This window comes from Triturus cristatus, chromosome 2_2 (assembly GCF_964204655.1).
Source record: "Triturus cristatus chromosome 2_2, aTriCri1.1, whole genome shotgun sequence".
Classification (NCBI taxonomy): domain Eukaryota; kingdom Metazoa; phylum Chordata; class Amphibia; order Caudata; family Salamandridae; genus Triturus; species Triturus cristatus.
In genome coordinates, this window is record NC_140582.1 from 610,949,483 (window position 1) to 610,969,537 (window position 20,055).

At 45.1% G+C, this 20,055-nt stretch overlaps 1 protein-coding gene across 2 annotated transcripts in view; it reads left to right on the forward strand.

Moving 5' to 3' along the window:
- Nucleotides 1-20,055, forward strand: part of TLL1 (tolloid like 1) — a 416,213-nt gene that overhangs the window by 132,913 nt on the left and 263,245 nt on the right. For both annotated transcript variants that reach the window (XM_085641791.1, XM_085641792.1), the window contains exon 2: nucleotides 18,334-18,444. In XM_085641791.1, the coding sequence (XP_085497917.1) occupies nucleotides 18,334-18,444 (111 nt within the window). The remainder of the gene's footprint in view (nucleotides 1-18,333; nucleotides 18,445-20,055) is intronic.

Below are 20,055 nucleotides of genomic sequence, written 5' to 3' on the forward strand. Positions count from 1 at the left end.
TTGCAGTTACGGTAGATGTACTCAGTAGCAGAGGGGGGGCAGATTAGTATATTTGTCCTGTCAATGCACCCTATTACATGGGGGAACTGGGCATTCTGATAAAAGGCCATCTTTGTCTTGTGCAGATCCGCCTGTGTGCTGGGGAACCGGATATAGTGGTGCATCCTTTGCATCATGGCATCCAGGAATTTGTTGAAAAAGTGCGACAGGCAACTCTGTGAGACACCACCAGCCACAGCTATTACCCCCTGGTAACTGCCAGATGCTAGTAGGTGCAGGCAACAGAGTACCTGTACATGTGGAGGGATTGCGTGTGCCCTTGATGTCTGGTGCTCCAGGAGTTGGTGCAGGTCACGTATCAGGTCCAGGATTGTGGTTGGGTGAAGCCTGTACCTCTCATGGATTTCTGCCTCTGTGAGTTGGAATAGTGGGATGCGAAGTCTGTATACGCATTCCTGTCGTCTCCAGATCCTTTGAACTGCAGTTTGTATCCGTATCCGCCTTGCAATGACATAGAGGGACGCCATTGTGTTCACGCAGATGTATTCTGGGGCAGTTTATATGCTGTGCACCTGGTTATCACCCGCTTTGAGTCAGTGGTAATTTGCGACTCTTATTTAGCGATTTTTAATGAAATCGGTATTAGCGATTTTATGTACATTAGTCTGCGACTTTATTTAGCAATTCCTTATTTAGCGATTAGCTAAATAGTGAGTCGGTGTTGCATATTCGCTAAATAAGGAATTGCTAAGGCTTTTCCATTAGTTTTAGCAATTCTTTATTTTGCGATTCGGTGTTTCTGCCTCTGCATTTCATATGGGGTTTAAGCGATCGCAAACATGGAAATTCTGCGAATTTCGGCGTTTGCGGTCGCTAATTCACTACCTTCATGTGGCCCTTAATCTACTATTGTGTGTCATGAATGGTGATCTTATGTTTTGTACCTGGTGTTTCTGGTCGAGTTCACGCTTTATAAAATGCTACAGAAAAATGTACAAACCTATAAAACCTTAACACAAGCATTTGCAATGCAATCGGTCTTGCTTTGGTGAAAGTTGGTGCTATTGACGTAAATGATATTGTCTTTTTACTTATTTTTGTTTGTTTGCAGTCTAGTGGATGTATGTTGTTTGTAGTGAAATGAAATGAAAAGGGCATTTGTAGAGCGCATGGCTACCCGGAGGCCTCCCAGCGCTAGGCAAAACTACTAGGCGAGTGGACAGAAAGAACGAGGAGTTTAAGGGAATAGGAAGGTTTTAAGCTGTTTCCTGAAGGAACGGTGGCTAGGTTCATTTCGGAGATAGAGTGGCAGAGCGTTCCAAAGTCTGCCAGCATTCAGTGAAAAGAGTCTACCGCCACTTCTGGCTCGTTTGATTCTGGTGATAGCGATGAGATGGAGGTCATCCGAGCGTAGCTTTCTCCTGGCTTTGTAAGGATGAATTATGGCTGCGATCAGCGGGGGACCTGTCCCTTGGAGGGATTTATGAACAATGCAGAGTGATTTAAAACTGATTCGCTCCTTCACTGGCAGCCAGTGAAGGAGGCGATGGGAGCGTTTTGCGGAGACTGATCTGGGCGTTCCCGTCAACAGTCTGGCTGCATAGTTTTGGATGACCTGTAGTTTGTGAATTACCGAGGTGGGGGCTCCCAGATAGAGCGCATTGCCATAGTCCAGTCTAGAGAGCAAGATGGCCTGGACCATGGTTTTCTTAGCTTGGGGAGGGAGCAAGGGGAGCACTTTCCTTGCCGTTCTGATCAGGCCGAAGCAAGTTGCCACTGTCTTGCTGACTTGAAATTGGAAAGTCAGGTTGTTATCTAGCCAAATGCCTAGGCTTTTTATTTTGGGTTTAGGAGTTGGAACTGGCCCCATGCATGAAGGCCAGATAGTTCTAAGTGCCGCGTTGTCAAAGTTGCCCATGGTCATGACCTCGGTCTTTCCTCCATTTAGTTTCAAATGGGAGGACTCCATCCAGTTTACCACTTCCGTGAGACAGGCTTTCAAGGTCGTTGAGTAAGGTGTAGACTGGTTTAGAGCTACGACTATTTGGGTGTCGTCGGCGTAGGTGACCATATGAATCCCAAAGGGGGCCACAATTTATGCCAGGGGAACCATGTACGCGTTGAAAAGCGTCGGACTCAACGACGAGCCCTGAGGCACACCACACTGGAGAGGCCGGGGATTGGAGCTTGTGCCTTCTTCAAACACTTGGAATGTGCGACCTTCCCGGAAGGAGCGCAGCCATCTCAAGGCTGTTCCGGCTATTCCCAGCTTGCCAAGACGATGGCTCAGGACCTGGTGATTCACCGTGTCGAAGGCTGCGCTCAGGTCTAATAGGATGATGGCTGCCGCGCCTCCTGCATCTAGAAGTTTCCTGCTCTGTTCCACAACCGCCAGTAACGCAGTCTCCGTGCTTTGCCTAGGCCGAAAGCCGGTTTGGGAGGGGTGTAGCTGGTTGAAGGTTTCCAGGAACTCGGAGAGGGTGTGATTTACATACTTCTCCGTGATTTTTGAGATTCCATGTAGAAGGGAAATAGCGCGATAGTTGCCCAAATCTGTGGGATCGAGGTGCGGTTTTTTGAGAAGGGTCCTAACCACAGCTTCCTTCCAAAGTAGGGGGACTACTCCCGTGCAGAGAGAGGCATTGATAATTTGGGTGATTGTGGGACCGATGATAGAAGCAGCTTTGGTTAGGATATTCATGGGCGCCGGATCTCTAGGTGAGCCACTTTTTATAGTAGGCAGAAGCGTCAGGAGCGTTTCCAGAGAACGAGGGGGAAAGCTATCTAGGCGGTGAGTGGTAGAAGGGGGGTCTGTGGGGGAGCATGTCGCTGGGTCAATTGGAGGGAGGGTTTTTAGAATGATCTGGATTTTATTATCAAAGAACTTAGCCTGGTTTTCGCAACGAGATCCATGGGGGTCTATGGGGATAGGAGGGGCTGGACATTTAAGAAGTCTGTTTATAATGGCGAAGGTCTCTCTGGGGGAATTCGCCGCTTGCTGAATTTTTCCCTCGTAGTAGGCTGCCTAGACTTTCCTCGATTCCCTTCTGTAGTTGCATATGGCTTCCCTGTAGGTGAACTTGCTTTCAGCCGCAAAATCTTTCCTCCATTTTCTTTCTAAAGTTTTGCAACTCTGTTTCAAATTGCGCAAATCAGCCGAGTACCAGGGCGATCTAGTGGCGCCATGCTTTTTGGTGACCCGGACCTTCGGAAGGACGAGGTTAAGAGAGTCATCTATCCAGCTGCGAAAGTCATTATACATTGCCACCGGGCAGGACTGAGGTGTATTCTTTCTGAGTGCATGGAACAATTTCTCCTGGGGAAGCTTGGATCAGGGACGGATACGGATCCGGGTGGGGGGGACTGGAGGCGTGAGAGTTTGGGGGGACCAGGAAAAAGGTACCAGATGGTGGTCGGACCAGGGGATGGGGATTGGGTCTTTTCCCTCGAGGGTCTCCAAATTGGAGAACACTGGGTCAAGGCATTGTCCCTTAGAGTGTGTAGGAAGGGGAACTTTTTGCACCAACTGGATGGAAGCAAGGTCTTCTGCTAGTTCAACTGCTACTGTGGACCTACAATCGTCGAAATGAAGATTAAGATCGCCAAGGAGCAGGAAGTTTGCAGAGGAGCTAGCGAGATTGATGGTTTCCACCAGGGAGTTACAAAAAGCGCCTACTGTCCCCGGGGGACGGTAGATCAGAATGCCTGAGAGTGAGAGAAGGGGGGAGAACTGTAGGGAGAAGTGGACATTCTCACAGTCCTGGAGAGGGCTGCCAAGAAGGCGGCAAGTGAGATGGTCCTTGTAGACAATCGCGATTCCTCCACCTTTGCCTGTGGACCTATCTCTTCTCTGGATCACATATCCCTGGGGCAATGATTGAACGATATCTGGATCGGAGCTGGCGGTGAGCCATGTTTCGGTTAAAAAGAGCACCTCGGGGGAGGAGTCTTGTAGAAGGAGCGAGATTTCCATGGAGTGTTTGGGAAGGGATCTGCAATTTAGCAGAAGGAAATTAATAGCTGGACTGGAGGAGGAGGTGGGAGGGAGGAGGGGAGTGAATATGAAGGGACAGTGAGGGCATTTAGGATGGGGGCTATCTAGTCGTAATGAATGGAGGCAGTTGGCCCTAGGGGTTTTATTGAGTTGCAGCAATTGCAATCCAGATTATTTAATGTGTCCTGGGGTACAGAGAGCAGGGGATCTGGCCCCAGGCCCCGGTCGGACGCGGACGAGCGCAGACGGGCTTGCCTTAGGCGCGCCGCGCGCACCTTGCGCGCGTCCGCTGCGCGGTCGCGTCATGGGCTTGATTTATGCACCTCCTCCGACGCCGGGTGCAGCAACTAGACCGCTGCCCAGAGCGTCTGGAGGTGCTACTACCGGAAGTGGTGCACGAGGCCTTCCTGCCCGCCGAGCATTGAACACAGCTCGTGCCGGGGGTTGGATCCTACGTGTCACCGCAAAGTGCAGATCAACAAGAAATATTTTTGTGTGCAAATTAGCAATAGTAATTAAAAAATAGGGTCAGCAGAGATAATAAAATATTTTTTTGTGTGCAAATCGACAATAGTTTTTAAAAGCAAGTCGGTAATGAGGTAATTTCAACAGAGGGTTAATCACATGAACCAACAATTCCAACTGTTACGGATCACTCAAATCGTTCCCTTGTTCTGCCACTGAGGAAAATAGTCAGCCTGTAGTGGAATTATGTGATTTGAATTGTTAGTTATGGAATTGTGTGGGGTGGAATTGTGTGGTGTATAGTGTATTTGTGTGGTTGAATTATGAGGTGAGAGCTATATAAAATAGATAGAAAGTAAGATTGAGCTGGATAGATAGTTTGTGTGTGAAGTGGTGAATGAGTAGGTTGGCAACCACGCTGTCCCTCTCTGAGGTTCCCCCTAGAAATGAATAGCCTCCATCAATTGATCCAAAATAACTGTAGTATGCACTTCAGTGCATAATTTATTGATGCAAAATAAACCTTAGTACGAACCGTGACTAATATTGCTAAATCGTGGGAGGAGTCCATTCAACTGAATTGTATGTCTGGAATTTGCACGCTCCCTGCGTGACCCCATGACCACTATTTTTAAAACTAAAACCAATTAATAAGCATTAGCAATGCAAATAGGTCTCTGCAATGGCAGAGCTTTGAGATATTGGTGTTGTCGGATGTTATAGGTCACATAGAATCTACAACAAACATTACACGTTCCTGTGCATTTCACTGTAGAACTAGGAACCGTTATTAAACCAACAGCAATCATCCATAGTAATCTATAATTGGGATGTTAGTTTAAGGTTCAATAAGGTCCTTAAAAGGCCAGTCTTAAAGGTGCCATGGCAACGTGTCAGAGCAATAACCCCCAAGTTCCAAAGGTTATTTATGCATTACAACCAAAACTAGAAAGGAGTGATTCAACTTTGGAGTCTCACCAAGAACATGCGAGCGGTCACTGCAACCGTCAACCTCGCAACATTTTTTCCATATAGTGAACGCCTTATAATCAGGGCCACAGAAATTATGCCCCAGGAGAAGGCTAACATTTTGTGGCAGAGTTGAATAAATTATGCAGCAAGAAAAGGCAAATGATGCTGAGTAATACAACACATTTTTTAAATGACCCACAAGGACCTGGCACAGACTCCAACATCCTTTGCCAAAATTAATTTATTCCGCACAATGCACCATCATGACGTGCTTTGGCCTTGATCACACACACACACACACACACACACACACAAACACGCACACTCACACACACATATATATGTAAATATGTGTGTGTGTGTGTTTTTTCACTGAAAAAAACAAAGCTTAAACCAACGTTATAGTTAGATGAATTTGTCAATGACACCATTAATGTTTTGAACTAAAAAAAAAAGCGAAATTCACCAGTTATATTTATTAGCGCTAACTATAACTTGGTCCCTGCCATGCACTGCGTATGACCTCACATATGACATCACTCATGAAATGATCCATAACATCATTTATGACATCACTGGTGTCATCAAGTGTGGCAAATCAGGGCATTTCAGTAAAGGGTTTGGAAGGAGTAAGAAATGGATGTGCACTGTGTATTGTAAAGTGATTAGAACAAGAAATTGACTATTTGGTTCTCTTGGTAGATGTGGAAGGCACCACACTGGCAAAAGACGCAAAGATCAGAGGATTCCCATATACATTGATTTTCTATCAGGAGAAAATTATTAAAGAACGTAAAAGTATAAGGTGCAGATTCCCCTAGGTGTGACAACTGTAGCTTTCGAAGGGAGAAAAATAGCTATTGTTGGGTTTTTCGGGCCAAACTCGCATTCAAAGATTGTTCTATCAAGACAAAGTCTACGTAGCAAAAAAGGAGTGAATGTATTAGGTTGGTGGCACCAGGCTGATTTTAAAATTGTCTTAAGGCCAGGAGAGAAAGTACTGGCTTTATTGGTGGAGGATAATGTGATGTGATCATGCCATAACAAGTTATGAAAAGTTAAGAACAATCATCTTCCTATTAAATATATGTTATAAAATGTGCCTTGGAGCGTTCGACGTTACCATGAGAAACAAATTGATGACATGTTGGTTAAAGGGGACATTGCACATGTAGATGCTACTCTTTGGGCATCGCGATTAGTTTTAACCAGAAAGAAGTCTGGCAAATGCAGTGTTTGCAAGGGCCTTAGGAGTCTTAATGAAGCAATATGGCTCCGCGGGATGTCATCTCTGGATATGATGCCTACGGAGCCCTAAAAGTCCCTTCTGGTGTTCCGACATCAGTTTCTTCTTTTTCTGCGCTGCACGCGGATCCAAAGTAGCTTATCTGTAGCCGTTTTCAGCCTGCTGTGATGAGCTTTTTCGTCTTAGACAGTGTGTTAAATTCCTTATGCCCACTGGGTTTAAATCTTGTGGGTCCTGTGCTCGCCATATGTTGAGCACGGACCCACAACCTATATGTGGTGCTTGGGTCAGCATCACAACGCAGACAAGTGTGACACCTGCCTGTGGTTGAAACCAAAGGCACTGCAGGTGCGGTGCATGAAGCATTTGACGGCACAGTTGTCGCAGACCTCTACCTCCTCCCGGCGCTGATCAACCTCCCGATCCAGGGCTCGTTCCCTGGAGCTTTGCTCTTCTCCCAGTGGTCAATGATAGTGGTCCCAGTCTCCGACTACCTCTCATGGTAAGTGTTGTCTTAAGAAATTGAAGTCCCGGGCCTTTGTGACTTCTATGACTCGTGGGGGCTCTCCTACTTCTGCTCCGGCATTCCTCCTGCGCCTCCCGCTTTGTCCTAGTGAGATTAAATACTTAGGTCATGTTTTGTCATGTGATGGAGGTAATCCTACACCTGTGTTAGTTAATTTAATAATCAAAGCTCCTTTTCCCATTTATAAAGACCAGCTTCATTTTTTGACATGTGCACATTTTATTCAAAATTTGTGAGGGTTACTAAAAAAGTTATATTCCAGTAGATTGAAGATTATGAAACAGCTTTTATAGAAATGTAAAGGATATTTTCTCAAACTCCTACCTCACAGCCTTTTGTATAAAGTAGAGTGAGTCAAATTTCTTGAATGCAAGCGTATATAACTTGACTGCAGTTTTAACATAAATTGATGGTTGCAAAGATTTTAATATAGATTTAGCTTCATCCACATTAAGACCAAATGAGAGATGATATTTTCTGAAAGGAAATGTTGACTTGTGTGTTGCGTGTTGACCATATAGGACTACACCACATGTGTCTATGGGAAACACTCCCTTTGAATTAATGTGGGGAGGACATCCACATCTGGTCTATATCCAAATTGGTTACATGTGTATGTTCCAGAACCAAATTTTTCCCCTGATGATTGAAAGAAAGCTAAAGGAGTTAGTGACCAAGATAAAATAATGAATCCTGTCCCAATGTCTGTAATAATGTGTCCAGTTCAAAGGCATTGAAAAGCAAACTTCATGTAACGTAATTCACCACTGGAGATCTAGTCAGGACAAGGAGCCTACATCTGTACAAAAAGGAATGCCCAGATTTCTTGATCCTGTATACATGGTGAAAGTGTGTGATTATAATAATAATAAAGACACTTGTATAGCGCACAGCTACCTAGAATGAGGTGTACGGGGCTGAAGCAGATAACAACAGAGTAAAGCCGGCGAAGAGCTAATCCAAGCGCCTGAGCAGCCAGGTCTTCAAGGCCTTTCTGAACTCACGTTCAGAGTGCATCTCACGTAGATGAAGAGGCAAGTCATTCCAGCATTTGGAGGTTCCGACCTCGAACGTTCTACCTCCTACCCTCGCCTTAGCAAAACGGTGAACAATGAGGTAGCTTTTATGGTTGGACCTCAGAGATCTGCCCTGCTGGTAAGGGCAAAGTCCTTAAATAATTAGGGCCTCTGCCCTGATAGGCCCGTAAAGCGAATGTGAGGGCCTTGAATTCACTTCTCTTAGCCACAGGGAGACAATGAAGTTGTCTGAGGTGAGGGGAGATATGCTGGCACAGTTGAACCTTACAAACCAATCTGGCGGCCGCGTTTTGCACTATATGCAGTCTTCGCACCTAGGTAGAGTCCATTGGCGCAGTCAAGATGTGAGGGGACTAACGCATGCCCTACAGTTTTACGCGATTCCCCTGGCAGGAAGTCGATGAATTTTCTAATAGCTTTCATCTTACCAAAGCAGACTGCAGATACGTGCTGGACATGGGCAGAAAGAGATAGGTCTTTGTCCCACCGGACTCCAAGGTTCTTAACCGAGTCCTTGAGTACAGGAGCAGTCCCCAGTTCTGCTGGCCACCACAGAGTGGCAGGGGGTGGAACTGCTTGGTTGAAAAACAAAACCTCCCTCTTATTGCCATTGAGCTTTAAAATATTGTTGCTCATCCAGACGAAAATGCTTTTGAGACAGTCTCTGAAGGAGTCAAAGTCTGATAATAACACCTCCCTGAAGGAGAACATCAGTTGGGTGTCATCCGCATTGGATATCACCTTGACTCCCATGTTAGCGGGAATGATGTGCAGGTAGAAGAGGCAGTGGTTGCACTGTAGTCATCTGGCTAAGGCTCTCCTTTTACAAATTCGGAAATGTCTTCTGCATCAGGACAAGACTTTGAATCCCACACTGGTAATTACACTGCAATGCCTTCGGTACAGTCGTAGCCATTGGTGTGGTGCAGCACTTAGCTTCAGTGTGTGCCTCAAGGATTTTTAGATTAAGATTTTTAATGTACTTGATCTCTAGGGGGTTATAGAAGTGTATTTTCTCCTAGTGATTTCTCATTGTATAGTTCAAATATATGATAGTTATTAGTTGTCTAGTCATCAAAAATACTTTATTTCGGTTAAAAACCTTAAAAAGGTATGCATAAATAAACATTACAATATCACATAATTCATTATCATGGCATTAACAAATTGTATCGTAACATGGGGGGACATAAAATAAAAAGAAAAACGATACAAAGAATTTGTATCAAAGCATAGTCAAATAGCAAAGACATAAACATCAGTCTGCTAAACCATCCAGCAGTGTTTAAAGATCTCCTGATAGGACCTGTAGATCCTGTTTCATAGAGTGTATCCCCCTAATACCCAAGTGCAAACATATAATAATCAATCGATAATGATGTAACAAACTTCATAAATACCCTACAGTAAAAACATCAAATGGTGTACTCGTAATGACTACTATTATGTACATAGCAAACACTATTACAGATACTTGAATTAAAACATTAGTACAATAATACCAGAATAAGCTAAAAAGGTTTTTAAATCTTTACCTTTCATATTTCTAACTAAGCATACAATGTGCAAGAATCTGCTCAGGCCAAAAACAATAAAAGACAAAGCATTGGTTAAAAGTAATCTAAGCAGTGATTGAAAGGTGCAGAAGCCCAAGGTAAGACACAAAGGCCTAATCCATTTACATCTAGGTTTCCCATACATTACAATAAAAAACATGTTCAATATTTTCAGCAATACAGATCACATAAAGCCCTATTATCAGTGCTCTTTTTCCACACAGCTGTGTGCTTGTTGACTTTAAGCGCAAAAGAAACAATCGATGGACGGAATGCTGGACAATGCAAGCATTTGCCCCCAGTCATAAAGATCTGGGTTAAATCCATCATTCTTTTGCTCACCACACCACCCCAGTTTGGACCCAGCCATATGCAAATCAGTCTTGACCCTGTTCCTTGTGGGAACAGTCCAGCCCGAACTGCCAAGCCAGGTCCTCCTTGGACCGTAAACAAGCATACTGGGACCGGTTTCAGGGCATCACCCTTCTTCAGCCAAGCTAGCTTTAATCCAGTGGTGTAGTGAGCACGGGACCCACGTCTGGGCATACCCTTCCCACTTAGGGCGACAAATGCAAAAGAAACAATCGATGGACGGAATGCTGGGCAATGTTCCTAGGATGCTTGTTTCCAGTCCAGGGAGGACCTGGCTTGGCAGTTCGGGCTGGACTGTTCCCATGAGGCACATGGTCAAGACTGATATGCATATAGCTGGGTTCAAACTGGAACGGCATGGTGAGCAAAAAAACGATGGATTTAGGCCCAGATCTCTGTACTGGGGTGAATGTATGACAATGTTCTGCATTCTGTGTCCATCTACTGTTGTTTTTGCATGTTGACTTTAAGGGCATCAATCGAAACTTCATAAACCAGAACTAGGCCAACGGTGGTTGAATGCGGTCTGCGTATGCTTTGTACCTAAGAAATAGCTTGTGAAGGACAACCCTAATAGCGAAAGTGGCTAGGGAGGTGCATCTGTGCGGGACAAGTTGGATATATTACCAACATTTTGCTCTCACTATCGCTTTAGAGCTCTGGGTGATCCTGCGGAGCTTGTCCCATAGATCTTTTGGGCCCATTTTCTGATACCATTTACAAATATTTTGGAACTATGGAAGATTAGTGGCACTGGCCAAAGCCAATGTCTCTTTTAAAGCTTCCCTATACACCTGCAGTTCCTCAGTTGCTTATGACCTGACCCAAAACTCAATACATTTAAGGGGGGAATCCATAAATAGAGGAATTAAAGGTATTCTCTTGGGAAGGTTACTTAATGATCTTATGAAATAATTTTCTTGAGGAGCTTAATACGTTACAGATGAAATCCCTCAGATGTCAGCCCCGTATAGTGTTGCTGTTTGGCCTTGGGCCTGGTAAACCTCATCAGCTGGTGAAATGGCCCTAGAATGAGCCACCATGAAAAAAAAATCAATATAGCAGCTGACCTATGTGTGAGTGTGGCCTTACTCTTCTCAAGATGTGGTCGCCAACAAAGTTTATTGACAAGCTTAATTCCCAGATACTTGAAACTGGCAACTCTGTGTAACACCATATCTCCCAGTCTGATTTTCCCTTTGTGGCTCTTTTGTGGGTTAAAGATTATTAACTTTGACTTAGAAATGTTTGTTTTCAGACCCTTAATTCTACAGTACGATTTGTATCGAAGTGGGTTTTTGTTGCAGTACCCTCCCACGTTTAGCCAGTATTGTTGATGCAACTTTGACTACTAACCAGGTTCCCAGTACCAGTGTTTTTTCCCTAAAAACTGTATCACAATTGGTACAACTTCAGCAAGCCTGTTAGTCCCTAGTAAATGGTGCCCCTGGTACCTAGGGCATTGGGACTGGAGAGGGTCCACTAGGGCTGCAGCACAAATTATGCCATTCTAGGTACCCCTTACCAAGACCATGCAAACTGCCACTGCAGGCTGCATGTCTTGGTGCAGAGAAAGTTGAAGAGTCAACATGGCACACATACCTGTGTGCCATGCCCGCAGACACTGCATAAGATATAGGTAAACCACCCCTACTGCAGGCCTTACAGCCCTAAGGCAGGGTGCACTATAGCCTATGTGCAAACATATCTGCAAGAGAAGATATGGCTCTCCAACATCTAAGTCCATTCTTGGATATTGTAAGTGCACACGAATGCCATGGAGAGTACATGGGCTGGACACCCATCATTACAAATTCTCCAGCACTATGAGGGCTTTGCTGTACCCAGGGATGTTTGGTACCAAACATCTCGTCTTAATAAATCCACACTGATGCCAGTGTTGGATTTATTAATTAATGCATACAGGGGACACGTTACAGGGTCCCCTGAAAACCTACCAAACACTGGTGTGGTATCTGACTCGTCTTCGCCAGCCTGCCCCCACAAGGCATGTTTCTGACCTCATGGGGCGAAAGCCTGTGCTCTCGGAGGCCAGGAACAAAGCCTGCTTTGGTCAGAGGTGCTTCATACCTCTCCTGGTCGGAATAGCATTCCAAGGTGGGAAGCTTCAAAGGTGATGTCGCCTTTGAAAAGCAACCCAGGTATCTCCAGATAGTGGAGGCTGCCAATCCCCCTGTCATGCTCCACATTTGGTCTGAGGCTGGCAGGAACATTTGTTAAATAAGGAGGTGGCTCCGAATTCAGCCAACACCTCCCCTAAGGTGGAGTAGGTGAATGTGGAACCATCTTTTCATTTTCCTCCATCTTTGTTTGAGAGTGAATTAGCCAATTAGGGCAGGGTTGTGCCCTCTTCCCAAATGAAGTGGTCACATAGAGGGTGTAAACACCCTAAAAGTAGGTAGCCCATTGGCAAATACCTGTCTCCCTCGTAACACCTCTAAAGATAGTATTTAAGTGGCACCCCTGGACCGTGAACTTTAGATTCGATGGACCTAAGAAAAAAACAGACAAAGAGCTGCTGACCTAAGAACAGAGTACTTGCTGCAGAATTGGGGTGCAAACCCCTGCCTGCTGTCTCAAAGGACTCGACCATTGTGGTGTGCTGTCTCATCCTGCTGCTGTGCGGGCCCCAAAACCCCAGAGCACACTCAGCCCTTCACCAATTGCTAGATAACTCCCTTATAGTAGAGGAACTACTCCCCTGCTGTCCATAGACACTGAAACCGCAGAGTCCAGTTTACTGACTTGCTACTTCCCGGGGACTCTAATGCAGCACCCAAGCAAGAAGAGGTACACCAGCTCTGGAGGGTCAGATCTGCCCCCCTCCCCCACCAAGTAAGAGAACACCAGGACCTACCGGAGTCGTGCCGTAGCAATACCCGAGGTACCGGACCTCTTGCAACTGAGACGAAGACTCCAATCCTGACTCCAACTGCCCAGGAAGCAAGCAACCTTCGAGGGACATGGAGACCCCTGAGACCCACTTTGTGAGTGGCCCAGCTATCCGGAAATCATCCCTGCAACTTCCCTTCCCCTGACCGCGAAGACCATCTTGACTCACAGAGCCTGGCTGGCCTATCTGTTCTTCGCCCAGCCTGCCTGGCCTGGGTACGAACAAACCAGCTGAGCTCCTGTAGTGCTGAGGCACTTGTGACTGGATCCCTCTTTTGGAGTCCCCCAGATTTATCTGTAAATCCCCTTGTGCAGCCTGTTTTGGGGCGGCCCCCTTCTTCGTAGTGTAGTGGCTACCAATGACCTGCTCCCGACCGAATCCAGGACGCTTCCGACAATCCACTGGTGGAATATTGGACCTTAACCTGATGCTACCTTAAACTTTGAAGATGAAACTACAAAACCAACTGTATGGTTTTATATGCATTTTTATGTTTTTTTCCATAGACTTTCATTGTGCATAATTGCGCACAACAGTGAGCTATTTTCCGAACTTTAAAAATTCATATCTAAAAAAAGTATTTACTTGTGAATGAGTTCTTGGGCTTGAAAATTATATAAAAATCAGTGGCATTTTTGCAAATTGGTCTTAGATTTATTTTTGAGTATGTGTCTCATTTATTGTCTCTATGAGCACAACAAATGCTTAGCACTACCCTGTGATAAGCCTAACTGCTTGCCCACACTACCACAAATAGAGTGTTAGTATTATCTACTTTTACCTCTGTATACCAATAGGGGACCCACTGGACTCTGTGCACAGTGTACTTCGTTCTAGCGCACTATATAGAGAGCCAGCTTCTTAGAGGATTGAAAAGATGTCAATAAAGTTTCTAGGCCCTAGGGGTCCTGGAGCCAGAATAGTATTGTTGGTGAATAATAGCGATAGATGAGTTTTCCCTTGTAACTTAAGTGAATCGTTGACACAGCCTTAAAGATGCTCAATTACATAATTTATATATAATGAAATGAGCGTAGGGGTCAAAACACACCCTTGTCTCACCCCTTCAAACAGGGATGCATTCTGTGAGATCACCATTGCTGCCCTATTGGACCTGGGCATACTTTTTTCTATGAAACCTCACTATGATGTTGAGAAGGATAGGTGGAAGTCCCATGGATCTTGGATTTCACGCCAAGGAATCCTACTCCCTTGTGGATCCTGACGACCTGATCGAATGGGCTCAGAGGGCTATTTGCCAGTTAGGCAACGCTAATTGTGCGATTTCGAGCGAGCGTCGTCGCTCTATTTTGCTAAAAATCGACCCAAAGTTGGCGGAACTTTCTACTTCCGAATCTGGTCCAGTGGCTCAGGGTCTTCTTTTCGGCCAACCTTTTCTAAAAGAATTGACGAAGTTTGTTGCGACCTTCAGCGGTCTGGATAAGGCTCAGGCTTCCATCAAACAAGCTCTTCGTCCGGTTTTTGCCAGGGCCGGACGACATAGGGGACGCTCGTTCGGCCGTGGCTCTCACCATCCCTCCCAGAGGGGTTTTCAGTCCGAGAGAGGCGGAGGTCAAGAGTCTGGATACAACTCCCGCTCCAATTTCTATCCTTCCCGCAAAGGGAGAGGTCAATTTCGAAAGGGCCGTTCAGGTGGAAACCAGGGTGCCTACCACGACTCTTAACACCTCAGGTGAGTTTGATTCCTTTTTCCGAAGTGGTTCTGGGGGGCAGAATCCGATTTTTTCTCCACAACTGGCGTCTAATCTCCGACGATGCTTGGGTTCTGCAAACTGTTCAGGGTTTCAAAATAGAGTTTTATCAGTCCCAACATCAATACCTTCCTCCAAATCCCCTAACTTTTTCTCTTCAGGACCAAGGGTTTATCTCGGCGGAGATCGAATCCCTCCTCAAAAAAGGGGCAATCATTCCGTCTATCCCCCACCCGCAAGGGTTCCTCAGCACTATTTTCCTGGTTCAGAAAAAAGGGGGCGGCAATCGTCTTGTCCTCAATTTGAAGGAGTTCAACGGAAATGTTGTTTACAGACACTTCAAAATGGAGGGGATTCATCTATTGCGCGATCTTCTTCGGGAGGGGGATTGGATGGTTCGGCTTGACCTCAAGGATGCGTATTTCGATTCCTATTTTCAAGCCTCATCACCGATTTCTTCAATTCAGTTGGCAGGGGACAAGGTACGAATACACGGTTCTTCCATTCGGCCTCTCGTCAGCACCTTGGTGCTTCACGAAACTTCTGAGGCCCGTCGTGGAATGTCTGCGTGCTCGGGGTGTCCGCTTAATAATTTATCTCGACGACATTCTTATCATGGCGGACAGTCCCCTCACAGTCTTATCGCACCTGGAGTGGTCTATCGACCTTTTACAATCTCTGGGGTTTCTTGTCAATCCTCAGAAATCAATCTTGAACCCTACTCAGGTGATAGAGTTTCTGGGTTTCCAGGTGAATTCCCTTTCCTGTCAACTTCTACTGCCAAACCAAAAGATTCGGTACATCAAGAGGGAATTGAGGTCGGTTCTTTCCAAACAGACTGTGTCATTGAGATCGTTAGCACGTGTGGTCGGTCTTTTAGCATCTTCCATTCAGGCGATCTTTCCGGGCCCTCTTCACTACAGGGCACTTCAAAGGTTGAAGATTTGTCATCTCCAAAAAGGTCTTCGCTATTTCGATCTGATCCCTCTTTCACAGGATGCGAGAGGCGAGATGCAGTGGTGGCTAGACCACATGGAGGCCTGGAATGGGCGAGCCCTGTTCGGCTCCTCTCCGGATCTGGTGATAGAATCCGATGCCAGTCTATGGGGTTGGGGAGCCCGCTGCGGTCCCGTCTCGACAGGGGGTCGATGGTCCTCCCAGGAACTGTCTCTTCACATAAATTGCCTGGAACTCCTGGCGGGTTCCTTTGCGATCCAGTGTTTTTCTCCTCTTCAGTCCAATTGTTGCATTCTGCTCCGCATGGACAATGTTTCGGCGGTTCGGTATGTCAACAAGTTAGGAGGAACGAGATCCAAGATTTTGGCGGAGATCGCCAAGGATTTTTGGCACTTCTGTCTTCAACAAAAGATCACAGTTATTGCCGAATATCTTCCCGGCTGTCACAATCAGATTGCGGACTGGAACTCTCGCCATCTTCGCGACTTCAGCGATTGGCGCCTTCATCCGCGTATTTTTCACAATCTCCTTCGGACTTGGGGTCAATGTCACCTAGATCTGTTCGCTTCTCGCCTAAACACTCAGCTCCCTCTGTTTTTCAGCTGGAGACCGGATCCGAAAGCCCTAGCCACGGATGCTTTCCTTCAGACTTGGCCGTCGACTCTCTGTTACGCCTTTCCCCCGTTCATGATGATTCCCAGGGTTCTGGCTTACTCGAAACGCTTTCAAACAGAGTTAATCCTAATTGCTCCGCTGTGGAGAGCTCAAGCGTGGTTCCCGGTTCTTTTGGAAATGTGCTGTGCGGTCCCGTTCCTTCTTCCCCAGAAGTGGAATCTGTTGTTGGATCCCCTCGGCAATCCGCATCCCCTTGTTCTATCAGGCACTCTCCTTCTGTTGGCATGGCGAATTTCGGGGATCGCTGGTCGCTCCCAGGTCTTTCATGCAAGCATTGGGAACACCGGTTGAAGCAAATGTAAGATATCAATGCTGCTCATTGTACACACATACTATGTCCCTCGGAGGATGTTGATTGCTGCCATGACACGTATAGAAGAAAAGAAAAGTCGTCTTGAAAATATTAACCCACTTAAAACTTCTTTATTCAGTTATATCACAAGTTTGGGAATATATTGCTTGTTTATTTTCACTACATAATCCCTTTCAAATGATTTTGTTGAAAATTTATCTCTGAATGATGACTACCCAATAAGTATTTCCCAGCACTTTTTAAAATGTATTGCAGTGAACCCTAGTTAATTAGAACTACCTTTATATCAATATAATTTTAGAGAAAATGCTATCCAGATGTGACTATGGGACAGAAGTACGACCCTTCCAATTTGCGAGTCGCAAAATTGGGTCGTTTCGCAACTCTCAATTTGCGGGTCCCAAATTGGAATTTACAACAGTGTCTCAGACACTGTTTGCGATTCCTAATGGGGTCGGAAATTGCCTGCCTCATTAATATTCATGAGGCAGGTGCAAATTGCGACTCCATTGGAAATAACTAGCACAAAGCCATAATGTGAGGAAATAGGTTTCAGCAAATATTTATCATTTGCAAACCACCAAATAAAGTGTCTTGATTTGTTGGTGGCTGTCCCACTGGCATCCAGGGCAACATTCCGACTGCCGGATTACAATACCAGTGGTCAGAGCACAGTGGTCAGGGGGAAAGAACGCTGACTCTAACAGGATCAAGGATCTCGTTGGGGTGGCGGTTGGAATCCTATCCCTACAATGGAGCAGTGCCTGCGCAGGATTAGGATGTCCCTTTCCCTCAGCCTTTACATGGCTTTCTGACCACCATGTAAAGCCAGATGGAAATGGTATTTGGGGGCCCAAGCAAGGCTCCGTCCCCCGTAGGCCACTGCTAAGTGGCCTGGGGGGGGCACATGTAGTGCCCCCCACACATCCATGCACCTTTACATGGTTTCTGACCACCATGTAAAGCCAGATGGAAATGGTATTTGGGGGCCCAAGCAAGGCTCCGTCCCCCGTAGGCCACTGCTAAGTGGCCTGGGAGGGCACATGTAGTGCCCCCCACACATCCATGCACAGTGTGCCAGACACCACATGGTGCCTGGCACACGGTGCATGGAGGTGCACAGTGTGCCTTTTTCTACAGTGGCTTGTGCTGCAGCTTTTTTCGTGGGCTGCTGTAGAAAAGGCATTTTATGACCTCCTGCACGGCGGTCCTATCGTAATTGGGCATTTGGGGCCGCCAACACATTGTCGGACGGATACCTGCCTGCGGCGATTGCAGTCCGGTGCGTGTCCGACCGCCACTGTAACGAGGGACTTAGACTGCTAATAGCATAAATTGACTTCTAAACATTTCTACATATAGTTTAGTGACTTTCTCCCACAAAAGGTTTATGCAGGCTCCTTTACTGTAGCTTGTAATTCCTATATAGCACACTCGTGAAATGATAAATGAGACACTTTACTATTTATGGTTTGAGCTATACAGTATATGAGTTTGCAAGTGGTATTTTGTAATGGGGTGCCATTGTTTTTAAATAAAGATATTTCCTTCTGGATATTCCGTAGTGCAATTAACTTTTATATTTGTTTTTCAGCTGCCTTTTGGGGAGATATTGCCTTAGATGAAGAGGACTTGAGCGTGTTTCAAATTGACAGGACGATTGACCTCACACAGCACTCAAGTGAGAAACAGGGACACACCACAGGTAGGAAGCCACCTGCAAACTGTGCTTGGATTTCCATAAACAATGTGCTTAATGTGTAATGCACAACCTCCACACAGGACTTGGTGCCTTGTACATAATGTTTTGATTCAGTAGAGTCTCTTCCATTTGTGCCACTTTCACAATAAACAAACTAAAAAAGAAAACTATTTGCCTAATTGCAAGACAAGTCTACCGATTTCCTTCTACTACATAGCATGTAAATTATGTATAAGCAGGCAACATTATATAAGTGTGCCTGGAAACAAGACCCACTTATGCTGTCAGGTACACATGCGATTGAGAGAGGTTGATTTTTTTGCCAGAAGGCTCATATAATTTTCCAAAACAGTCCCTCTCTGTCATAAGCTAGATAAGAATAATTTGTCTTTGGTTGTTACTCATCAATTTTATTGCTAGAATTAATTTCTTGCTGTGTCTCTTGCCATGGAAAAACCAAACCACCGATCAAGCAAGATATATTGATTAAGTTTATGCACCAAGTTCTCTCAGCAGAAAAAGAACAGTGCACATGTAAAAGGAATGTCCTTCTAATGCTCAGTAGTGAATCTTTGGCTCAACCTAAGCTTTTTTCATTGTCTTTAGTTGAACATAGACCAAAAAAGCAAGTAAAATGGAATATAAAATTAACATTGAAATATTACATTTTTTGTGGGTTGGTGTTTTTATAGTTCATATTTTACCCAACAATATTAAAATTCCCTCATGTATTGGGTTATGTATTGAGTTGAAATTTGGGGGGCTAAATGAAAAATGCTAGAATCGCTATGTTATTTGTTTATGAACACCTAATGTATCTAGAGCCATGTCCTCTTATGATCAGTGTCTTAAAAAAAAGGGGATGATGTTAGGAAGTAAATGTGGCCTTTCCAACTATTAAGCGCTATATGGCTGACTATTTGCCAGAGAAACAGCATAGGCGATCATTGTGGATTTTAGGATGTTCTGAGATAAATCCATTTGTACTATCATCTGCCCGCTTATGCTGAATTTAAATAAAGCACATGTTGGTTGTAGTGCTAACCATCTGCATTTTAGGGCAATTTTGTATTCATGTTAAGGGTTAATTATGTATTTTTGTTTATCAGTGTTTTTGTTGACATCACTTACAGTTTGTATACAGTTTCAGAGCACCAAACAGAGAAAGGCTAGGAAAGTGAGGGATGGGGCACATTACAGTGGAGGAGAAAACGTCTTTTAAACAAGGTTCTGTGTGTGGTACACTCAAGTTCCTGTTTATGACTCCAAAGCCTGCAGGAAAAGCGGTCTTTAAAGTTCTCCAAGTGGGTTATTTAGTGGGCAATTGGTCCGTGAAGATATGAGCTCAAGAAAAAGAGAACGTTCGGCTGCCAAATCTCTGCACCTGGCGGACCAGTATAGCTTTCAACTTCTTTGTCATAGCAGGGCTACATTTATTCAAAATGTAATACCCATAAGGTTTTGCTCTATATTCCTGTCTTAGTTTTCTTAGCTTCTTTACCCTGGGCATTGCACTATGTTGTACGTTTGAAACTATCAAAAGCCACAGAAAATATTAAATACTCCAGGTTGATTCTTATTCAGTGCGCTAAGAAACCCTTCATAAATAGCCAT